General features: G+C 27.1%; 2 protein-coding genes across 5 annotated transcripts; both read left to right on the top strand.

The window, feature by feature from the left end:
• The first annotated feature begins 14 nt into the window (after window positions 1-14).
• LOC105248304 (BTB/POZ domain-containing protein 10) lies at window positions 15-6,660 on the top strand. 3 transcript variants are annotated; one of them, XM_011253034.2, is made up of 7 exons: window positions 15-292; window positions 649-774; window positions 1,956-2,081; window positions 3,022-3,210; window positions 3,676-3,947; window positions 4,497-4,694; window positions 5,875-6,660. In XM_011253034.2, exons 1-7 carry the CDS (start codon window positions 36-38, stop codon window positions 6,336-6,338), a joined length of 1,632 nt encoding a protein of 543 aa, XP_011251336.2. In that variant the 5' UTR covers window positions 15-35; the 3' UTR covers window positions 6,339-6,660. The 3 variants fall into 3 exon arrangements, with proteins under 3 accessions (XP_011251336.2, XP_011251338.2, XP_011251339.2); XM_011253036.2 differs by having other exon boundaries at window positions 3,046-3,210; XM_011253037.2 differs by lacking the exon at window positions 1,956-2,081 and having other exon boundaries at window positions 3,046-3,210.
• Window positions 6,661-8,396: 1,736 nt separating this feature from the next.
• LOC105248324 (F-BAR and double SH3 domains protein 2) lies at window positions 8,397-22,594 on the top strand. 2 transcript variants are annotated; one of them, XM_025409679.1, is made up of 22 exons: window positions 8,414-8,903; window positions 10,501-10,598; window positions 11,185-11,230; window positions 11,438-11,523; window positions 12,233-12,377; window positions 12,642-12,778; window positions 13,185-13,248; window positions 13,740-13,868; window positions 14,073-14,195; window positions 14,285-14,388; window positions 14,620-14,764; window positions 15,025-15,102; window positions 16,169-16,220; window positions 16,682-16,785; window positions 17,100-17,244; window positions 17,662-17,834; window positions 18,166-18,475; window positions 18,700-18,914; window positions 19,331-19,424; window positions 19,973-20,098; window positions 20,217-20,248; window positions 21,085-22,594. In XM_025409679.1, exons 1-22 carry the CDS (start codon window positions 8,883-8,885, stop codon window positions 21,640-21,642), a joined length of 2,985 nt encoding a protein of 994 aa, XP_025265464.1. In that variant the 5' UTR covers window positions 8,414-8,882; the 3' UTR covers window positions 21,643-22,594. The 2 variants fall into 2 exon arrangements, with proteins under 2 accessions (XP_025265466.1, XP_025265464.1); XM_025409681.1 differs by lacking the exon at window positions 20,217-20,248 and having other exon boundaries at window positions 8,397-8,903; window positions 21,085-21,298.
• The last annotated feature ends 488 nt before the right edge of the window (window positions 22,595-23,082 follow it).

Raw genomic sequence — 23,082 nt, forward strand, 5'->3', positions numbered from 1 at the left:
CACTAGAATCGAAGAGAATTTGCATCGAGGTGTTTATGCTTGAGAGTCACGGGCATAACCTCGCGGACGCCATTCGTGACGTGTCTCGTGAATCTCCGTCAGCGCTCGTGTCGACTCGGACGCGGTCATGCGCATGCGCGGTCATGCGTGGTCACGCGATCGAGTTCGTCGATCGAGGAACTGTCATTGTCAGGTTAAATTGCATTCGTACTGATTCGTACGATCTGGAGATCTGCGAATCCACGAAGAAGCTTTTAAAGCGGCTCAGCTGGTTAATATCGATCTCGAGCTCGTAAGTATCGTCGCTAATTGTTAATATTGTGCAAAATATCGTTGACATGTAACGAAGATGGCGAGGTTAACCTCGAAAGAGAGAGACAGTGTCGAAGGTTCAAAGGCTTATTAGAATAGATATATTATATCATTTTTATCTCCATTTGCATATAAAGTACATATTTCTTCATAAGTTTTTAATATTATTATTTAAAATTATTATTATTTATAAAAATAAATGAATTATCAGATATGTCTTGTATTACGATTATTTTGATATTATATAAAAATATTACACGTGAATGTCATACTTTTAGAACAGTGGTTAGATTGGTTCTCTTAGAAAATTATAAGAAATTTATATATTTTTGTCAGGTGGTTCAACATGTCGAATCCATCAGAGCGAGTCAATTATGTGCAAGACAGCAGCAGTGATACAGAGACTGATTACAAAGAGACTGATGGAAGAGGAAGGCATCATTTATACAAGAATAGGCTGAGGTAAAAATTTTCAATTCAGAATCTTTCTTCAGTTTTGAATCCAATGACATGAAAAATGCCTGTAGAGTAATTTTTATATAAAGATTCAGCAACATATTTAGTAAAATCATTTCAATATTAGCACAGTTAATAACATTAAAGGAGTTAATATTTTTGCAGATAAGTTAAATTGCACTGTGTTATTTGAACAAGAACAAATTTTGAAAACATTACATCTCGCTCTAATTTCTTACATCTTAGATATCTCTTAGCATGCACTTAGGGGTTTGTCCTTACAAATCTTTGTTACACGCATGCATATATTCTTAATTTATGTAAACTTACACGCATTATTCTATTAATTGGCAAAAACTTAATTACATTTATGCGATATTCTGATCTATGGAAAATGTATAATATACAAATTATATTTTTAATATTTGTCAATATACTTTAATTATGTAAATATTATTAGCAATATATTATTATGCATATATACATATATTTAATATACATATTAAAATTTATATTACATAAAAATATGTTTATTTATATTTTTAATGCTATATTATGCATTTTCTTCAACTGCACTGATATTAGATATAATAGTTTATATTTATTGATTTTTAATTATTGCTCAAGATTATCTTTGCTTCATATATAGAAAAATGAGTAAAGGTAAAATTTCTTTGGCGTGTTTTGTATATCTAATGTATTAGAAAAAATTTGAGAAATTTTCATAAAATTGCTCTCATCACATTCTGTCATATGTCAAAAAATAGAAATTGTTCATATATACATATATGTGCTTATAAGATAATAAATGGTAATACAATTTTTTTTAAGTGAATTACGCTTGTGCAGTTGCATTTTGATTAAAATTAATATAATATTTCATAAATTGCAGTTTTATGTGCTAATTACTAATTAATTATATGGAATAATTTGAACCTTTTAGAAAATCAAAGGAAGAAAAATGAAATTCAATCTTCTCTGCTGATTGTGTGTGATGTGGAAAAAAAATCTCAAGTCATTTTCTTATCATTTGTCACGAGAATTTGATTCTAACAAAAATACATTAAACAATATACATAAACATACAGAGCATTCTAGAATTCGCGTATAATTAGTAGAGATGTTATAGTTGCTTGTCGTAGTAGCTGATTAGTATAAGATTACGTGGTTGTTCTGTGCATGTATAGTTGTGGTGGCTCGTCGAAGCCGAAATCTTGTCTGGTACAGAGGGACGGCAGCGGCGATCGGCATTGTCATTCTTTCAATTCCGGCAGAAATTCCCAGAACACGAATCTCACAAATCACCATAACAGGTAAATGCACGTAATAAAAAGCAGAAAATTCCTATAAAGTTTTTTCTGTATTTATTTTTTTCTAATTTTTAACGGTCTAAAGAAATTTTGTTGAACAAAACTGAAAATAAAGAAAGAAAGAAAGATGTGTAACAATCTTACGACAATACTTATAATTTTTATTTGTTATTCATTAATTTTTTAGCTATTACTATAGCTCTAGCTGAAAAAGAATTACAATCAAAAATTTTCTTTCTAGTACTGTTGTTAATAAATAATATTTCTGTTTTCTATAATTTTTAAAAGATTTTTATAAAAAGCATATACATATATAAACATATAAGATAATATCTTTAATAAATGATCGCTCTATTTCTAATATGTAATTGATGATGATATTGATGTGATAATTATTAATTTATTATATATTTTATTTTGATATATTTATAATATAGTAAAAATTCTATACATTTTTATTTTAAACAAAAATGATTAGTAATAAAAATAAATATTTATTTTAAGAAATGCTCCATACATAAAATTATTTATTTATTTTTAAGGAAATCTTTTAGTATATATAGTTAAAAAACATAGACCTTTTTACGTATATTTCTTATCTCTTTTTATTACTATAATAATTTTTATTATACTATACTGTGTGAGACACATATATTTCATTTAGTTTTTATTTTGTTTAAATTAGAGAATACATATAAAATTATAAATATTTATTTTAATTAGAACTAGAAAAAAAAAATGAAAACAATTTTCAGCTGTATGTATTTATTTGGAAAAATTGTTTCCTCTTCTAATAATATGCAATATCTCAAAATCAAGCGACTGGGCTTCGCAAGTTGCAAGGTAGGTCTCGCGAACCGCGTTAGTTTATGTATTGATCAGCGATAGTTTCTCATATGATACACATATACAAAAGAATATGCCGCTGCATATTCTCCTTAAGGGAGATTATTAATCTTATCCCCAGAATTCGCACGAACGTCGGCATCACTAAACAGAATCAGAACCAAAATCAAAGCAGCAGCAGGGACAACGCTATATCGGGAGGGTCGACGATATTAGGATCTACTACTGGAATTAGTAATCAACCAACCAGCGATGAGAGAATCACCCTGATTGTCGATAACACTAGGTAATGCAATAGGATTTATATTATAAGACAGCAAATTAATGAAATTTGTATTAAAATAATAAGTTAAATAATTATTTTTGTCTCAATTAAATATTAAAACTTTACATATTAATATAATAATTAAATTAATAATATTAATAATATAAATTTGTAATATTAAATATTAATAATAATTAAAATTCTCTCTTTTTTAATTAGATTCAAATCTTCTCTATTACCATGTATTTGTATGTATGTGTTCACTATAGCACATTCATACACACATACTTCTCCGCAATAAGTTAAATTCAAAGAAGAAAGTTAATTTTATATTATCGAAAAAAATATGCTTTATTGTACATCTTGAACACTATTATTAAAAATATCAATTTAATTATTTATGTTTTTTATTATGTTTTTTTTAAATTTACTAAGTAATTCTTTTTTTATTAAATCTATTTATTTATTCTATATTTATTATTTCAGATTTATCGTTGATCCAGCTTTGTTTACGGCGCATCCCAACACAATGTTGGGTCGCATGTTCAGCTCAGGGGTAGAATATGCCCAGCCTAATGAACGCGGTGAATACGAGGTCGCAGACGGCATTTCTGCCATGGTTTTTCGCGCTATTTTAGAATATTATAAGGGCGGAGTAATTCGATGTCCTCCAACTGTAAGTGTTCAAGAATTGCGAGAGGCCTGCGACTATCTGCTGGTGCCCTTTGATGCTAGTACAGTGAAGTGCCAAAATCTTAGTAAGTGCCATGAAAATATTTATATTATTTTATATCTTCAGATACAATTATTATAGGCACAATTTATTATAAAATATAATAAGATTTCACATGAGAGTTTGTACATTAATAATTAATATAAAATATAATAATAATAATAATAATAATAATAACATAATATATAATAATAATAATAATAATAATAATAATATAAGAATAATAATACAAATAATAATAATAATACAAATATATAAATGAGAAAGATGTAGATACAATTAATATTATAAGTAAAAATAAATAAAAATTTCTTGCTATATATAAAATGCTATGCTTGCTATAAATGTAAATAAAAATTTCTTACTATAATTGTTCTTACTATAAAATGCTAAAAATCTATTATAATAGAATAATTAAAGTTGAATCAATTAGATTGAATTGAATGAATTGAATAATGAATTGAAAAAGTCAAATGTGTAAACAGAAGAAACGAATTAAACGAATAAGAAATGATTTATCTTACTTGTAAATTGTTAAAGTTAAAAATGTATATTTATTTTGTTATTGTTATAGGAGGATTGCTACACGAGTTGTCGAATGAGGGTGCGCGTTGCCAGTTTGAAGTGTTCTTGGAGGATCTGATTTTGCCGCTAATGGTTAATAGTGCGCGACGTGGCGATCGCGAATGCCACATTGTCGTCTTGCTCGAGGATGACGTAGTCGATTGGGACGAAGAATACCCTCCTCAAATGGGCGAAGAATATTCCCAAAGTAAATAAACAAAATTTTTAAATTTCTTAAGATATTTTATATACGTATCTAATTATCTTGAAAATGTTAAGAAGAGATCAAATTTGAAATAATTAATTAAAATTTTTTTGTTAATTAATAACATAATTGTTTTATTTAAATTAATATGAAAATAATAATTTTGGATGTTATATGTCACACTTGTAGTATATTTTTATCTCATTTGTTAGAAAAGCAATTTTATTTGTCATAGTAAAAAATCGAAACACCATCAATGTAGAATATTTATAATTTTCTATTTTATTACTTTATAATTACAAAATTGTAATATTATATTAAAATTTAGAAGTTGGAAATTAAAAATTTGATATTAATATTTGAGATTAACAGTTAAAAATTAAAAGATTACAACTATTTCTTATATTTCGTATATATCTCATTTAAAATAGATTTATTACACATTCTTTTTAGAAAATTTTTTAAAATCTTTATTTGCTTGTTTTCATACTTTTATGGGAAAGTTCATATAACTGATACAAGTATAAGACCTTGGAAAGATCTAAGAAGACAGGTGCAATTTTTTTTGTTATAAAGTGCAACACGTGCTAACCTTGCACATTATGATGATCATTCTGTCTTTAATGGAAAATCGATTAACTTGGCCTTTGAAAATGCATAGTCTCTATTAGTTCCACCTATTTTCCTCAATAATGAATGCTCAAGCTAACTTGTGATATTAATACGATCATAATATACCCCATATTTAACGCTGCATACTTAGGAAGTGCTAAACATGTTTATGTGTCATACAATCTAACTAGAAACTCATAAATACTCATAAAACTATTATAATAAATATGAAAATACAATAAATACAACAGACGTAAATATAATATTTTTTAAAAATTGAACATTATTGGACCTCATATAATATTTTAAAATTAAGCATAGAAGGAATACTTCATGATTTTATTGAATTATAATTTAATTTATTATTTTTTTATATTATTCTATCTCTTTCTTTTCTTAAGCTATTATTTGAATATATAAAAAATTAATTTGTTGTATTTTCATAAATTGAAATTTATTTGTCTTTTCTTTATTTTTTCTTCTCTTCCTTTTTTTCTAGAAAATCTAAACTAAAATTTATTAAATCATTAATTTCATACATACATATCATTTTTTTTCTTTTTATTTTCAGCTGTCAACAGTACGGCAATGTATCGTTTCTTCAAATATATTGAAAATCGGGACGTAGCTAAGCAAGTGATGAAAGAACGCGGTTTGAAAAAAATTCGCTTAGGTATCGAAGGCTATCCAACCTATAAAGAGAAGGTGAAGAAACGCGCTGGTGGTCGCGCCGAGGTCATTTACAACTACGTTCAACGACCCTTTATCCATATGTCATGGGAAAAAGAAGAGGCCAAAAGCCGTCACGTTGACTTTCAATGTGTTAAATCCAAATCAGTGACAAATCTTGCTGAAGCCACGGCTGATCCTGTTTTAGACGCCGCTGGAAATCCTATGCTTCTTCAAGTCGCTGAAGGAGCCGTTCCTCAACCAGAAGTAGTTGGACTTCCTATGGGTTCAGATGCTGATGTGGACGGACCTATGGGATCTGGCGATCAAGACTTGGGTCCGCTACCATCTGATGAATTACCGTGAAAGGTAGAAATAAATTAAAATAAGATTTAGAGATCTTAAAAAAGATCCTGCAAAAATCTGATCAAAAAGCTCTTTTGAAGAGAATTTTGAAGAACATATTGAAAAGGCTTTGAAAATGGTCGAAGAAAGACCAAAGATGACATTGAAAATGTTTATGGAAGAGATGAGTTTGAAAATTCTTGAACAAAAACTTTGAAGAGGATTATGTTCGTCTCTGCTAGCTTCAAAGACTCTGCAATGCATTAAATGCGAAAAATTGGACTTCAAAAATTGGAATGCGTTGGATTCTGAAGACTTTGGAATACATTGGATTTTGAAGGTATCTTGAAAATTTTACAATCTATCTTCGTCTCGAAACTTGAAGAAGAAAATGTAAATCATTTACTTATAAGATAAAAATTTTATCCTTCTGATATCACAAAGTCCATATAATTCCGTATAAAGAAAATAAATTTGATTATTCTATCTGTGTGGATAAGATTCTATTTTTTTTTATTATTAAATATTTTTTTATTTTTTTATCTTTGATACACATGATCTCTACATATGACTATGATTGAAAAAATTTATTAATAAAAAGTTAACACACATTGCAATCTTTATGGTTCAATGTATTGTCTTTTACTCTTAGATTTTTCTTCTTCGAGATCTATACGGTTCTATTGAAAAAAGAGGTTTATTGTCATAGAAAGAGGAAATGTTTTTAATTAATGATACTGATATGCCATTTCCTCTTTTTACTACATGTGGCTTTTCGGTATATATAACCACATTAAAAAAAAAAAGACTTATTAAGATTAAAGATAGATATCTTCGTCTAGCATCTCTCTTGTGATATAGCTCTTCTAGATTATGTTTAATCACATTAATTTGAAGGTGCAAACTGGTGTTCTCTTCTCCTCTTTCTTGCGGTTTTTACAATTTTGTAATATATGAAATATTTAGATTTACTATCTTGTATTATGCGAATATCCTATATGATCGATGTATTATTATCGCATCTTCTACTATATCAGCGCGTTTTCACTACCTTTTCCATTTTATACCGTTATAATAAAGTTGAATACGATTTGTCAATAAATAAATTTTTGCCCTTTTCACTCCTTAAAAGTACTATTTTTTTTACAATTTTTATTCTCTAATAAAGGAAATTTGTTAAAAATGAATAGAGAATTTGAAAGAAAAAAAAATTCATATAAAACGCATGATTAATATTTAAATTTTCTCAAATTACGGTTTTATTTATATTTTGCACAATATAATAGATTTCATTCAAATATTTACAAACAAAATTTAAAGAATTATAATAATTTATATTTCTTTTTGTATTATTTTATAAAATGTTTAAGCTTCTAAATGAAAAGTCGTAAAATTGGAGTTACTTAGCAACATGTGGAACAGTTCTAAAAATGTCATATTTTAATGATTCACTAATAACAGAAATACTCATCAAGTATCGTCCATGCCAAAATTGGCAAATTGGAAGACGCTTGATATCTTTGAGAAAGTGAGACAGTCATATAATGACGTATATGCGAGCTTGTGTAAAAGTGATAATTATTTAGAGAGCATTATATATATATATATATATATATATATATGAGAGAGATTTTCTCTCTCGAAATAATCTTTGAAGTTAAATTATATTTTTACATATGTTTATATTAACTTTTTTATTTATTTTTAGATATTCGTGATGTATTCTTTCTTATTTATTGAAAAACACCTGTATATCAATAATACAGGTACAAATAATAATAATCAATCATCAAGGAAACATGTCTAAGTAATATTTATTACATATTTATTATTGCATTTTATAAATTTAGAAACCTTTTCATAATGTGTTCTTTTTATGTCAACATCATTTTTTTAAGAATGTAGAATTTTTATACATGTATATATATATATATAATATATATATATATATATATATATATATATATATATATATATATGTGCACTCTTTTTTTTGTCACATCTAACTTTAACTAACTCTGAAGATAATATTTATAGAAACTATAGTAGCGTTTTAGCTGGAGCTATCATCCGAACTCATAAAAAAATTTAATACATTTTTGCCATTATTTTTCGCTCTTTTATAAAAGGATAATCTTTAAATATGAACGATCATAAACCCTCCGAGAGTTGTGAAATCACTAATCGTAGTGACTAAAAAAAATCATCACGAGCAGCCGCAATTAACTCCTCATTTATCCCCTCCTCCAACTCCTTCTCTTGACGAGGCTTAGTAGGTCGTCGGAAAGGAAGTCGTTCGCCGACCCGGGGGCGGCGCAGGCGTCATCAAGAGAGAAGGGAGTCAGGGCGATCAATAAGCGGCGTACTACCCCCGGCGGTGGCCTCAGGAGGGCAGGAGATCAGTAGCGTACGAGCGTGCGAGCGGTGCACGACGAGGGTGCGTGCGTGCGTGGGGTGTGTGCGCATAGAGGGTGAGCCGTGAGCGAGCGAGGGCGAGTGAGAGCGAAATTGCCCCTCTCCTCCTCCTCCTACTCCCCCGGCGTTGCGGGAAAAACTCGCCTCAGCATGCAACCACCACCGAGAAAAGTAAGAGGAAGTCATTGCGTACATCAGAGTGTACTCGAGAATTCATCCTAGATAACAAGGATTTTATGAGCCCTGTGCTTTTCTAAAATCAATTTCCTGTGCGGCAGGTACGGGAAAAGCGTCTTTACACCGAGCGAAGTGTGTCTAAAACACAAGAGTCATTTTCCCGTATTATAGATACGAGAAAATCGATTTCATACACCGAGTATCAAAAGTTAAAATTATCCTCCCACGCCAATATCACAGATAATAGATGAATTTAAAAGATTATTACGTTAATTTTAATTTGTATACGAGACAATAAAATATCAAATTTTATATCTAATTTTTGACTACATTTTTATATGTCAATAAGATGAATAATATACAGAGAGTATACAAAAGAATATATATAATACTTTTACGATTTTACACACACACACACACACATATGTACACATATAATAGTCTAGTAATAAATGTGTATATATATTAAATTCACACGTACATATTAATTCCATTTCTTTTTGTACCTCTTGAAATAAATTGAAAGATCTTCTTTCTAAATAATATATATTATTGCTACAATTTTTTAGCCTCTAAATAATAATAATAATTATATTGATTTTCTACTAATTTTAAAATAATAATTACACAATTATGTATAATAATACTTATATATTGTATAATATTAATGTTACAATATTAAAATGTAAATTTTTAATATACAATATTTTCCCGTACCAGTGGCATTGGAATTTAAATTCTATAAAATTATACTAGTTTTTATGATCAAAAGGAAGTTAATAAAAAGGACAGAACAAAGAGTATCCAATGTAATCACTGTTAATACTCTCACATCGAAATTTTGCAAGCAATCTGCTTTTAGTACGCACATTTTGGGTGGAGACATGTAGAAGTTATGTTTAATTATACCAAGTTGAATGTGATTATAATAACTTTTATCGATTGTGAAGAAAAAATTTGAATAATATATGTATTTCTGAATGATTATATTACAGTAAAAATATAAATATATAATAGCTTATGATTAATTATATTATTAACAATAATTTATATAATTAGTAGAGATACAATTTTATATAAATATAAATAAAATATAAATGTTACATACTTAATTATACATTATAGTAATTTAGAATTAAAAATGACATTTATATAAATTATTAGTAATTATAAATTTAGATAAAAAAGTTATAATATATTTAATTACAATATTACCTTGCATAAAATATATAATTATATTCTTTGTTGATAAATTTACGAAAAATAGTTTATGTAAAGATGTCATTTGCATAAAATTGAGACAAAATACATTGCAAATAGACCTTTTATATCATTGATTAGCATTGATTTTCAATTTGCACTTTGGGTGGAGACAGGCTACAAAAACTCGATAATAGATTGACAAAATAATTTTAGAGAAATTAGACAATCTCGAAAATTATTACTCAAATAACAGAAGGAGAATTAATAGTTTAGAAAAAGTTCAGAATAATTAATAAGTAAGAGTTTTTTAATTATAAAATGAAAAATTAAAGTAATATATATATGTTTGATTTATATTTTTAATTGATTTCTTCTATTTGATTGCAAGGGAAACTACGCGAAGTTTCTAAAGAATGTGCACACGGAGCAGGCAGCAAAATTGCAAGCAAAAAATCAGCATGAATGCGACCTTCTGGAAGATATACGGTAAAGACATGCAATGTTTTACCGTATTATGTAAACCATTTTATGTAAACATGTTTAAACGATACTTTAGCATTATATTACGTTTTACATGCAGTTCTTGTTTATTATTTTTCAACAAACATGATGACGTCTAAAGATGTCTTAATAATGTATAATACGTCATTAAGACGTTTTTAGACGTCATCATGTTTACTAGATTATTATTTTTATTAAAGAGAATACTTATATATAAATATGTCTTATTATCTTTATAAATATTTATTTTTATTAATCTATTTTTATAATTTTTTATATGATATTGAAAATATATATTAAGTATTAAATGCAATATATAATATAATCCATATGATTGTCTTAAAACAAATTCAAATTTTTTAAAAATATTTTTATTTTAGGAGAACTCTAAATCAAAATTGTTTTTTTATAGAACATATATTGTGCAATTATTACAGAATATGGATTTTGAAATTCAAATTGAGATTGAATATACACAAATCTTTATTTCAAAATTGTTTTAAGGAAATTTTAAATTTTGTTAATCGGTTTTTTGACAATTGAATAACTAATGATTTCTTTTTCTTTTCAGTAATTTTACGATTAAAAAATCTGCCATCGAAAAATCCTACTCTGAGGTAAGCAATTCATTTTGTATACGTGTGCATTTATCATTTTTAACATAATAAGTATTTATAATATATTTATTGTTATTAATGTATCTTTACTTATTAATGTATCATAATATATTTATTGCTATTAATGTATCTTCTTTTATTAATATCTAATTACATATTGTTATGATTACGTTAACTGTGATTAAAGTATTATACTCATTCACGTAGGCGCTGCTCAAGATATCATCCGCATACTTAAACAAAAAAATACCAAATATACCAGATCTCAAAGTCGATGGAGCTGAAGAAAAATGGTAATTAAATCATGCAAAAGATAAAAGTTTGCATACAACATATATTTTATAAAACTTTAATTTCTAATTTATTTATTGCTTATGTTTATTTATGTATTCATATTATTTTTGTATATATATTATTTATGTATTTATATGATTTTTTATTTTTATCCTAATATTTAAATTTCCTTGGATTTTTAAAGTTTTATTTATTTTGTGTATTTGTCTTATTTTTTATTTTTATTTTTCCTGTTTCTCTCTTTCTCTTTCTCTTTCTCTTTCTCTTTCGACACAACAAATGTTTATTCTAAGTATTAAAACCGGTATAATTTCGTCAACACTGTTTCTATGGCATATTATATGTCATAGAACGTATAGAGATCCTATAGAGATCAAGATTAGAAATCCGTTAAAATCAATTCAATTACTATGTTTAATTATTTATTATTCGATTGAAATTGGATTAATTGATACATATATATGTTAATTTTATGATTATTATGGAGCTATCATGTAACAAAAAAGAATTTAAATCGATTGAATTTAATCTTAATATCTTAAGAATCATATTCGTAATCATATGCTGTAAGAAATGGGAATTTGATTTCTACGGAATTATACTGGTTTCAATCTCTCTTTGGCTGCTTATCGATCAGGGAAGTTTGCCAAGGAGAAGAAGGGTCATAGGTAAATGGCAATCCGCGGGCGTGCGGTCGAATGATTATAGGAACATGTGGAATGTATGGCGAACCGTGCTGGAGGAGAACGAGAAGCTGGCGCGCGCGCATCTCGCTGCCGTTGAGGTTTTCCAGCAGCAGATTGCCGATGATGCCAAGATCCTCAGGATGCATAAATTACAAGTTTCTAAGAAGGTATAAAAAAACTTTATTTATTAAATTAAAAAATACATACTTTTTATATTATGTTTTCGCGCGATTTATGATGTGTGAAAATAAAAATGATATACAATATATAAATTTAGAAAGTGAGGACATTATTAGAATTATATAGATAGAGAAAAAAATCTTTTGTTTAAATAAAATGTATATTACATATATTAAATATATATATATATATATATATATATATATATATAATATATTACTTCTAAATTTTTGTAATAATTGAATTTCTAGGCAATCGACCAATTATTAATAGTACAAAAAGAACTGCAGACCTGCGTCCAGGACGTCGACAAAACGAAGAAGTCGTACTTTGATGAGGAACATAGCGCACACGATGTACGAGACAAAGCAAAGGACATTGAAGAAAAGTATTTATCTATATATAGATTTTTTAATTATCTAACGCCCGAAAATTAGATCATTTTTCAGTCAGAATTTTTTTCAAAAAAACTTTTCGATGTGATCTCTTCTTAATAAAGTTCTTTGAATATATAAGCTTTAATAGTTTTTGTTTTGTTAAAGATAAAATTTCATTAAAAGAGTATCACATTTTCTGTATCATATTTATATTTATTATTCATATTATATATATATATATATATATATATATATATATATATATATATATATATGACTTAATTTTTCGATATATTTTCTATTATTTTTCTTCTCTTCAATGTTTTTTCTTTACACATTGTATATTGGCATAAACTTCATGAGTCGACTACATAATTTATGAACGCAATAATTCATGTGTTCGGTCAATACTTTTAGATTGAAGAAGAAAAAGGGTTCCTTCTTCCAGTCGATAACGACATTGCAGAAAAATAGCGCTAAGGTATGATTTTTCAGATTAAGCTTAATTCTTTATCACCTTACGATCTTGAAACACAATTTACCACGTAAAAATCTTTCGAAAACTTTCATAGAGATATAATAATTTCTTTTCATTCACACACAGGCACAAAAAAATAGCACATTCTAATATTCCTTCTCTCTTAAAATAATCAATAATAATAATAATAATAATAAAAGTAAAAAAAAAGAATATATATCATCGTTGTTTTTTAAGTTACTACAGTATTTCTTTATTAGTGTAATATTTTATTGAAAAAAATGAAACATTTAATAATAAAATGAAACATTAAATTTTATTATTAAATAATTTTATTATTAAAATGAAACATTTAATAATAAATTTTATAAATTTATTTATATCTAAATATAATATATAATTCCTATTATTAATTTATTTAATAAAAGATAAATTGTACGTTTATCGGAATTAGGATTGATCTGTATTTAATCTTATATAACTTATATTTACAGTTTAGCTCGAAGCGAGATCAATTGGAGGAGAAATCAACCGGAGCACGCAATGATTATTTACTGAGTCTCGCTGCCGCTAATGCTCATCAAAACCGATATTTTGCAGTCGATTTACAATCCACTATGCAAGTGAGTATTTCATAACATGATATAAGATTTATATATATATATATATACATATATATATATATATACATATATATAAATTATATATGATCATATTTGAAAAAAAATAAAAGTCATTGTTATTTTCTCTTCTCTGTATTTGCAAAATCATGATTTTATAACAAATATGAAATATTTATTACTTGATATATTTTTTGCATTACTTAGTATTTGGAGCATGGGGTTTACGACAAGGTAACAGAATATTTAACATTGATGGGACGCACAGAATTACTTACATGTGTAGCCACGCAAAACAGCTTCGGCAAAATTCGCGATCAAGCTCAGCAGGTACATTTAATAATTTACAATAACTAATTTGTGAATAAAACAATATATAAGGGATAAGAAAAAATTTGTGACTAATGATGTTAATTCAGCTTACTAGAGAATACAATATTCAATGTTGCTGTTTATACTATCCCGTTTTGAAACAACATATTCAATATGAATTTGAGCCCTGCGATAATGATCCCATAGATAGGTTTGTAACTCATCTTTATATTATAAAGCATTAATATTATAAATAATAAAAGAATAAATATATAGAATTTTATAGATAGAATAATAAATATACAGAATTATATAGAACTGTACATATAGATATAATGCATGTGAAGAATGTATGTTTAGATTAGAATATTAAAAAATTTATTTATACAAATTAATTTCTAGATTTTTGCTTGATTTAAAATAACATTTTCGCCAAATTTAGGATAACTGCCGATCATTCGGCAGCGACAACATTGGGCAATGAAGCGCGTCGCTGGTCGACGAAGATTGCTCGCGAGATCAGCAATATCCGCGAGAACAATCGAAAACTGCAGATATTGCTACAATTCAAAGAGGCTGGCCAAAAGGTTCATATTTTAGATATCTTAGAACAATGATAACCATCAATAACATAAAAATTTATTATATTAATTTCATTTTAAAAAATCATCATAATTCTAAATTTTTGATAAAGTTTAACATTATCTCTTTCGAGATTTTTATTTTATAATAAAACAATTATGTATTTTTAATGTTATAAAATTTTATAAATGAATTTTATCATTAAATATATGTAAAAATTACAATGTTTTTATAAATTAAATATTAAATATGTTTCTTTTCTCAGACTGATCCAAATGATCCTAATGGTCCAGATTTAGATACGAAGATCGATGAGTTAAAACATGTTATTCGACGAGCAGAGGTAAAATTTATTCCAAAAAAAAAGATTATTTATTTTGATATATATTTTTAAATATTAAACTATAAGTGGAAACACACACACATATATATATATATATATATATATATATATATATATATATATATATATATATATACAGGGTCTACCAAAAGTGTGGAAACCCCTAAATATCTCGGAAAATATACGTTTTACAGAAAAGTGTTTCCAACAAAAGTTGTAGGGTTTAAGAAGATCTATATACTGATTCTATCAGTTTGACCTTGGATGGCGTCGTCAAGGTCAGGTCAAGGTCACATTGACTTTTTTAAATGACACCCCCTACATTTGATTGCATATTCTTATAGCTTAATTCAAGAGCTTTCCAAAACACTATAATAATGTTCATTTTTATTAAGTACTTTGCGAGTTATGAGGGTTGAAATAATTTCTTAATTTTACATAAACCATAAAATATCTAGTAAACCATTCATTTTTCGATTATCTTACCTTCATACTTTTATGTACAAAATAATGAAAGGAATCAATTGGTGTAAAGAAAACATACAGTTGTTTTTAAGAAAAAATATGGAATTGTTAATTGCAAATTACATATTTTTTCTTAGAAACAACTATGTGTTTTCTTTACACCAATTGATTCCTCTCATTAATTTGTACATAAAAGTATGAAGGTAAGATAATCGAAAAATGAATGGTTTACTAGATATTTTATGGTTTATGTAAAATTAAGAAATTATTTCAACCCTCATAACTCGCAAAGTACTTAATAAAAATGAACATTATTATAGTGTTTTGGAAAGCTCTTGAATTAAGCTATAAGAATATGCAATCAAATGTAGGGGGTGTCATTTAAAAAAGTCAATGTGACCTTGACCTGACCTTGACGACGCCATCCAAGGTCAAACTGATAGAATCAGTATATAGATCTTCTTAAACCCTACAACTTTTGTTGGAAACACTTTTCTGTAAAACGTATATTTTCCGAGATATTTAGGGGTTTCCACACTTTTGGTAGACCCTGTATATATATAAATTTATATATGTACATTTTCTATTCTTTTCTAAATAGACAACAAAACTCAAGGCTGAAGCGAGATTAGAATGTCTTCGACAGGGTGGAGGTTTGTCAATATTTTCTTTTTAAAATATTATATTTTTTTCTTCTTTTTATTATTATTGTGTATTTTAAAAGAATAAAGCATTTTTTTCAGATTAATACTTAACTTTGTATTTATAACAGGAAAACTAAAACTATAAAATTAATTTATTAATAATTAATTCATACATGTTTTGAGAAGTTATCAAAGGAAAGTCTATTTATTCTTTTACTAATCCACAAGAAGATATATAAAGAAAGATATTAGAAAAATTATAAGGAAGAAGAAATTTTTTTATATAGATGTTATATAAAAGTAGCAATCTACTTTTATCAATCTACTTTTCTCTAAAATTGAGTTTATTTTTTTATCTTTTTACATTTATTAACATTTTTCTTATAGATTATATTAAAAGAAATCTTGTATATCTTATTATTTCGAATTTTACGTTAAATGTGAAATTATTATATGTTTTAATTTTACAGTAAATGTAGACGAATTTCTGCAAGAGGCTGAAACGCTGAGCGTTCAGGATATTCCTCGTTCGGCCAGTTCTCTCTCCGTCAGAACAGATGCATCTGGTGCAGCGGTAATTATCAAAATATGTGCAGTTTGTCGAATTTTTATTTAACAGATTTAAAGATGTTAAAAATATAATTATAAAAAAATATTCTGTATTTTGTTTACATTTTTTTTCATCTTTTCTATTATGAATTAAACATTTACATTCACTAAATTGTTATTCTCGCGAAAACTTGCAAATTTTATTTATAGCGGAAAAAATCAAGAATATGAAAGTACATCATTATTCATAGATGAAAAATATCTATAAAATTTTTCTAATTATTAATATGACAAGAATTGTATATAAAATATAATAAAATAATAAAATATATTTTTCAGGAACATCCATCATCAGACTCTTTCTATGACAGCGATGGCGATGGCGGAAGCGATTTAACAACCGTCGAACGACCCGGAAAAAATGCGCCACAACATGAAGATGAAGTGGAAGAGAGGCAGAGGCACGACAGCGCTGAAGTCGATGGTATGTAGACAATTTTCACATACTATAACTTGTATAAAAATCCTTTATGTATAATTTATTTTATTGTTAACATAAATTGTTAACATAAATCTGTTAACATAAATCTTTCACACATATTATTATTAAGATTAAGATTTACATTTTAATTAATATTATATAAGATTTACATTTTAATTAATATAAATTTCTTTATTATTAAGGCATATGGACAAGCAGGATATTTTTTTATTAGTTTGGTACTCTAGATTATATTATACTAGATTATTTATTATATACATGTACAATCATTATATAAATATAATTAAATAAAAATAAATACGAGTCGATTCAAAATTCACGAGAAGTTACTCGTGTTTTTATACTTAATGATTTAATAAATAAGCAAAGATATGATGAAATAAAAGATTATTTTTTTAGCGTTGTTAGAGCAGGAGAAGCAACGAATGGAGCAGCTAACGGCAGGCTGGGACGATCCTACAGCGGTTGATTGGGACAATCAGGAGAAAGACGAACAAGAAATGACGCACGAGATACCAGAGATGCCTTCTAATCAACCTATATACAAGTGTACTGCTCTCTATTCTTACACAGTAAGCGTGTAATTCCATTTTGTAAGCTAAACCTGAAAATCTAAAATGTATTAAAAAGTTATAAAAACATTATTATTAAAATATATTTTTTATGGTCACACATTTTTATTTATAAATTTAATTTGAATCTATATATCACAGTATTATCTTCGAAAAAAACTTTCTGTTAAGTTTTTAAATAAAAATCGAATAATTTAAAAGATATTTTTCATGAAACTTGAAATAATATGAAATATGAAACTATTAATTTATATAATTATTAACTATAATATTTTTGTTAAAATAATATCATTTTTATTTGACATGAACAAATTTTTTTTACGATTTTTAGGCGCAAAATCCCGATGAGCTTTCCATTGTAGAAAGTGAGCAATTGGATGTAGTGGGCGAGGGCGATGGTGATGGATGGTTAAAAGCAAGGAATTACCGGGGAGAAGAAGGTTTCGTACCTCAAAATTATCTCGATGTGGAGAGAGAGCCGGAGGCTTCTACCGGCGGCTTGACCTCGCAGGGTCCAGGTTTGGTTCAACAAATTTCCTTTTCATCTGTCGATTATACGATCGACGATCATGACGCCGTTGATCCCGATGCCGACTTGCAAAGTATTGTTCCGGAAGATGTTATACAAAATCATATTGGAGGTATGTTCAGAGATTCGATTATAACTTTTGTTGTTTCGATAAAATTTAAGAAACCGGATAAAAAATATATTTTATCTATTATCTATTTATTTTTAAAAAAAGAATACTTGTATATACACATGATAGATAAAACTAATCATAGATACAATTATTATGTAAGATTTTTTAATATACTTATTAATATACTAATTATATATTATATTTTATATATTATAATTTTTCAGAAATAGAACAATATTGTATCGCACTCTACGATTACGATGCGACTTGCGACGAGGAGCTGAGCTTCCTAGAAGGTGATATCATGAAGGTGCTGAGAAAAGAACCGCACGATGTGGATGACGGTTGGTGGGAAGGTGAGCTAAGAGATCAACGAGGTATCTTCCCTTCTCTCGTTGTGGAACCTTGCGGTCCGGATGGGTCTCCTTTGACCCCACAGGTAAAATATCCCAATATTGTTTTATCAAACATTATATTTACTAATAAATTTTAATACTTTTTATATAAATTAAATATATTATTAGTTGTATGACATTAGAAGATTCTGTATTATATATTCTCTAAATATAAGAGAGATTAAATAAATTATATATATCATAAGATATATTATATATTACAAGATAAATTATATATCTATAAAAGAGAATATATTGCAGGTAAGATTTTATTATATTATAACGCAAAAAATGTTATATACTTCTATTGTAATTAATTATAAGTTAATTATTTAATTTAAATGTTTAAAATTAATATATATATATATATATATATATATATATATTAATTTTCAAAATCTAAATTAAATAAGTTATAATTAATTACAATAGAAGTAACAGAAGTAAATATTTATTTTAGGACAATATAACACCACCGAGTTCTGCGCCGCCAGTCTTCACTCCACCAGAAATACCAGAATTTTTATTAGCTGATGAACTCGCTCAACTTGATGGTAATTATAATCACTTTCATTTATTCATATTAATTATTTATGTGCATTATATTCAATTAATGTACATTATATTCAATTAATATGAATTAACATGAATATAATTATAAATATCGTATGTATCATAATTCTTTGAAAACCATGAATTCGCAAATTTATATAATAAGAGAGATCCACATTTTAAAGCAAAGATTTATAAAATTTAACATAAAAACTTGTGACATGTAGGCTGACTTTTAAAAGGTAATGAAAGGAAAAACATAAAGTAAGACATAAAATAATAAAAAGAATATAAAATATAAAAAAGAATATAAAGATATAAAATAATAAAAAGATAAAAAGTAAATAAAATTAAATGGTTACATTGAGATATTATATATGAGAATATATAACATGAAAATATAATAATAATATTGATAATATGTTTAATACTATATATTTAATAAGAACTTAATTTTGTTTATAAATTTTTTTACTTTATATATTTCTCTCTGTTATACATGTCTATTTTAATATATGCGCCTGTACGCATATATTAAATTATATTACAGAATCGCAAGAAGAAAAGTCAGCAATGAATGGCGATGGGGGTTTTATGATAAATCTGTCCAAGAACCAAAAGGACCAATATGGCTCGCAATTTGGAGATGATAATTCGGAAGCACCAAATATATTAGGTAATTTTCAAAAATTAAATAAAAACCCGCAAAATAGACTATCGGAATAGTCAAAATATAGTGGGTATTATTAATTATTCATATTTTAATCTATGAAATACTATAACTTGCTGCGCAGTTGTGGAAGTATCAGATGAATCGGGTGATAAGGTAAATTGATATAATATAAAAGATTGTTTTAGCAAAGATATTTAACACATATCGGACTCTATCTCTTTGATTCTGTAAAGCTACTTCCACTAGGAAAAATAATGTTAATAAAGTAATTGGTATAAATAATAAGTCAAAATAGAAAATGCATATATCATGGTTCAACGTTATATATTTATATTTCGACATACCATGTAAAATAATCATCACAAAAGTGAATTAAATAAATTACAAAAATTGAATAAAATATAATGAACCAATGCAATTTTTGTTTGCCAAAGTATTATAATGTAATTAGGACTATTTGGTAAAAATAAATTCTAGCATATAATTTTTAAAAATTTTAAATGATAAAAATGCATTTTCTATTTTTGCAAAGAGGAGTCCTGAAAATTCCATGTGTGTTAAATTCTCATGATCCATTCCTCTATCTTGTGGTCTCGTACATGAATCATGTATCCCAAAAGATTTTAAACAAGATTAAACTTTGAACAGATTATGGAAATATTTTAAAATAGTCTTTGTATAATAAAATAAGATCTGGATAAAATCGTTCTCTTGCAATATATTATAACCTAGCATAATTAGCACAATTAGATTTTTTAAATTCCTTTGCCTTTCAAAAAGCATGTGGTTGTTTTTATAAATGTTTCATACAACATTATTTGTAATTGAATAATATTTTTAGAGATTAAATCTAAATTTTATTTCTGGCTTAAAACGTGATTATCTTTTTTTTTAAAAAGGTTTTTCTTAAATTTAATGCAATATGGGATACATAGTTCATATAGAACCACATTACATTATACTAAAATAAAATTTTATTCGATTCACAGGCAGAGAAATCCGAAGATCCCAAATCCGCTGACCAAGAAAACGATTTTGGTCTTGGAGTGGCTCAGATTGTCATTACAGCTGCAACTCCAATGGAAGAGATCGAACATCCTTTTCCTGGGGAAGAGGAGACTTCGGAAGATCCAGGAAAATCGGAAACCTCTGAAGCTGACCCTGAAGCTTCAAGTGCTGCTTCGGATCCAAATGAGAGCGAGTGTAAAGAAGAGGAAGAGGCAACTGTTATTTTAGATGAAAAAGAAGAAGAAGCTGAAGAAAAATCCATAATCGACGAACTTCCTGCTGATTCAGCACCGTTTCCGATCAGTAGTAGTTCTGGAAGTGAAGCAGAATCGATCGCTTCAGGTCCCAGCACTAATGAAAATTCTCAATCAAGAGGAACGGTGGTAGAAGTAACAGAAGAAGTCACAGAAATTACGGAGGAAGAAGAAGAAGAAATGGTACCAGGCAAAATGCTAGTGGGAGGAAGGGCCAGTATCCCGGATGAACTTCAACCGGATCAGTTAGAGAAGTTGCAGACTCTCAAGGAATCAAACGCCTAGGGCTGACTGGGCCCCAGGGCCCACAATGGCAAGATTACATTGCCTGATGGCCACCCCGACAATTTTCGACATCTCTTAGATTTCTGGCGATCGCCTGAAGTGCTGAACAAGAAAGACTAATTAATAAAACTCTAATAAGACTCTGAGACTGACAAGGTGCTTATGGTGATCGAGTAGTGGTGGAGATAAAAATGTTTTGTGGTTGAATTATAATTAAGATAATAGGGCGTTAATAGGTCAATCGAGCTAAGAAATATTTATATTATGAACTATAATCATTTTTGTGTCCTTAGCATTAGATTCTGATACTTTTCAACGAGATTCTGTCAATTTTAATCTTTAGAACTCTGACGAATTATAGATGAATTTACATGTTTGTTATAAAACTGTTCAAACTAAGGTTTAATCGAAGCGCAAGTATTTTAAAAATGTAATGTTAAATATCTTAAGTAACCGAGCAGAAATCTATTTATGAAACTAAGTAGATTACTATATTGATCTATTAACATCCTAGGAAAGAAGAGGAAATGATCTGACAAATCAATCAGCAGAAAGATTAAATTGAATAAGAGATAACTTAAGTTTGATAAAGGTTGATAAGAAAAGAAGAAGAAAAGAAGAATAGAAGAGAAGAATAGAAGAATTAACAAGATCACCATGACATTATGCAAAACTTTATATAAGATCACCGAGATTGATCCATTCATAAAAAGTTAGAAGCATCAACTGTGTGTCCTATTTTAGGGCAACAGGCTTTAATGGGTTGATTAGAAAATCTCGACTTAGTAAAATTGATAAAGAGATGGAGGAGTTTTTTTTTCGTAAGAGATAGTGTACAGTGAGATGAGATAAAACGGATTATCGATACCTGTATACTGCAAAGAGTGTAATAACTTGCACGCAGTTGTTGGTGTACATTTCAAGGGAATTACACTGGTGTTGCATGTAAAAAGTATTGTGTTATTCCATTTTCCATCTCTCGTTTTCATTTCACCCTTATCTGATTTACTAGAAATGTCAAGAAAATTTAAAAAATAAAATATATAAATAAAAAATAAATTATAAACTTCATATCTTTAAAAGTGTTTTATATAGAATATATTTTTATTATTTATTTTATAAAATATATTTTTTAATAAAATTAAAAATATAAATTCTAAAAAATATTAAAAATATAATTAAAACTTATACAATTTTAAAAAAGCAAGTTTTAATTGTATATATACATATTAAAAATTACAACAAAGTTGCATGTAAAAAAGGTAATTTTATTTAAATCTTTTATAAACTTTTTTTAAGCTTTAATATTTATAAAATACAACATATTACAGCTCTTTATAGATATATAGATTATGATGATATATCCCACAGAACATAAAAAATTTAAAAGGAGAGGAGAGGATGAGATAAAAAATTTCCCAAGTATCATATAAAGTTTAC

Source organism: Camponotus floridanus, unplaced genomic scaffold, assembly GCF_003227725.1.
Source record: "Camponotus floridanus strain SB8 unplaced genomic scaffold, Cflo_v7.5 scaffold28, whole genome shotgun sequence".
NCBI lineage: Eukaryota > Metazoa > Arthropoda > Insecta > Hymenoptera > Formicidae > Camponotus > Camponotus floridanus.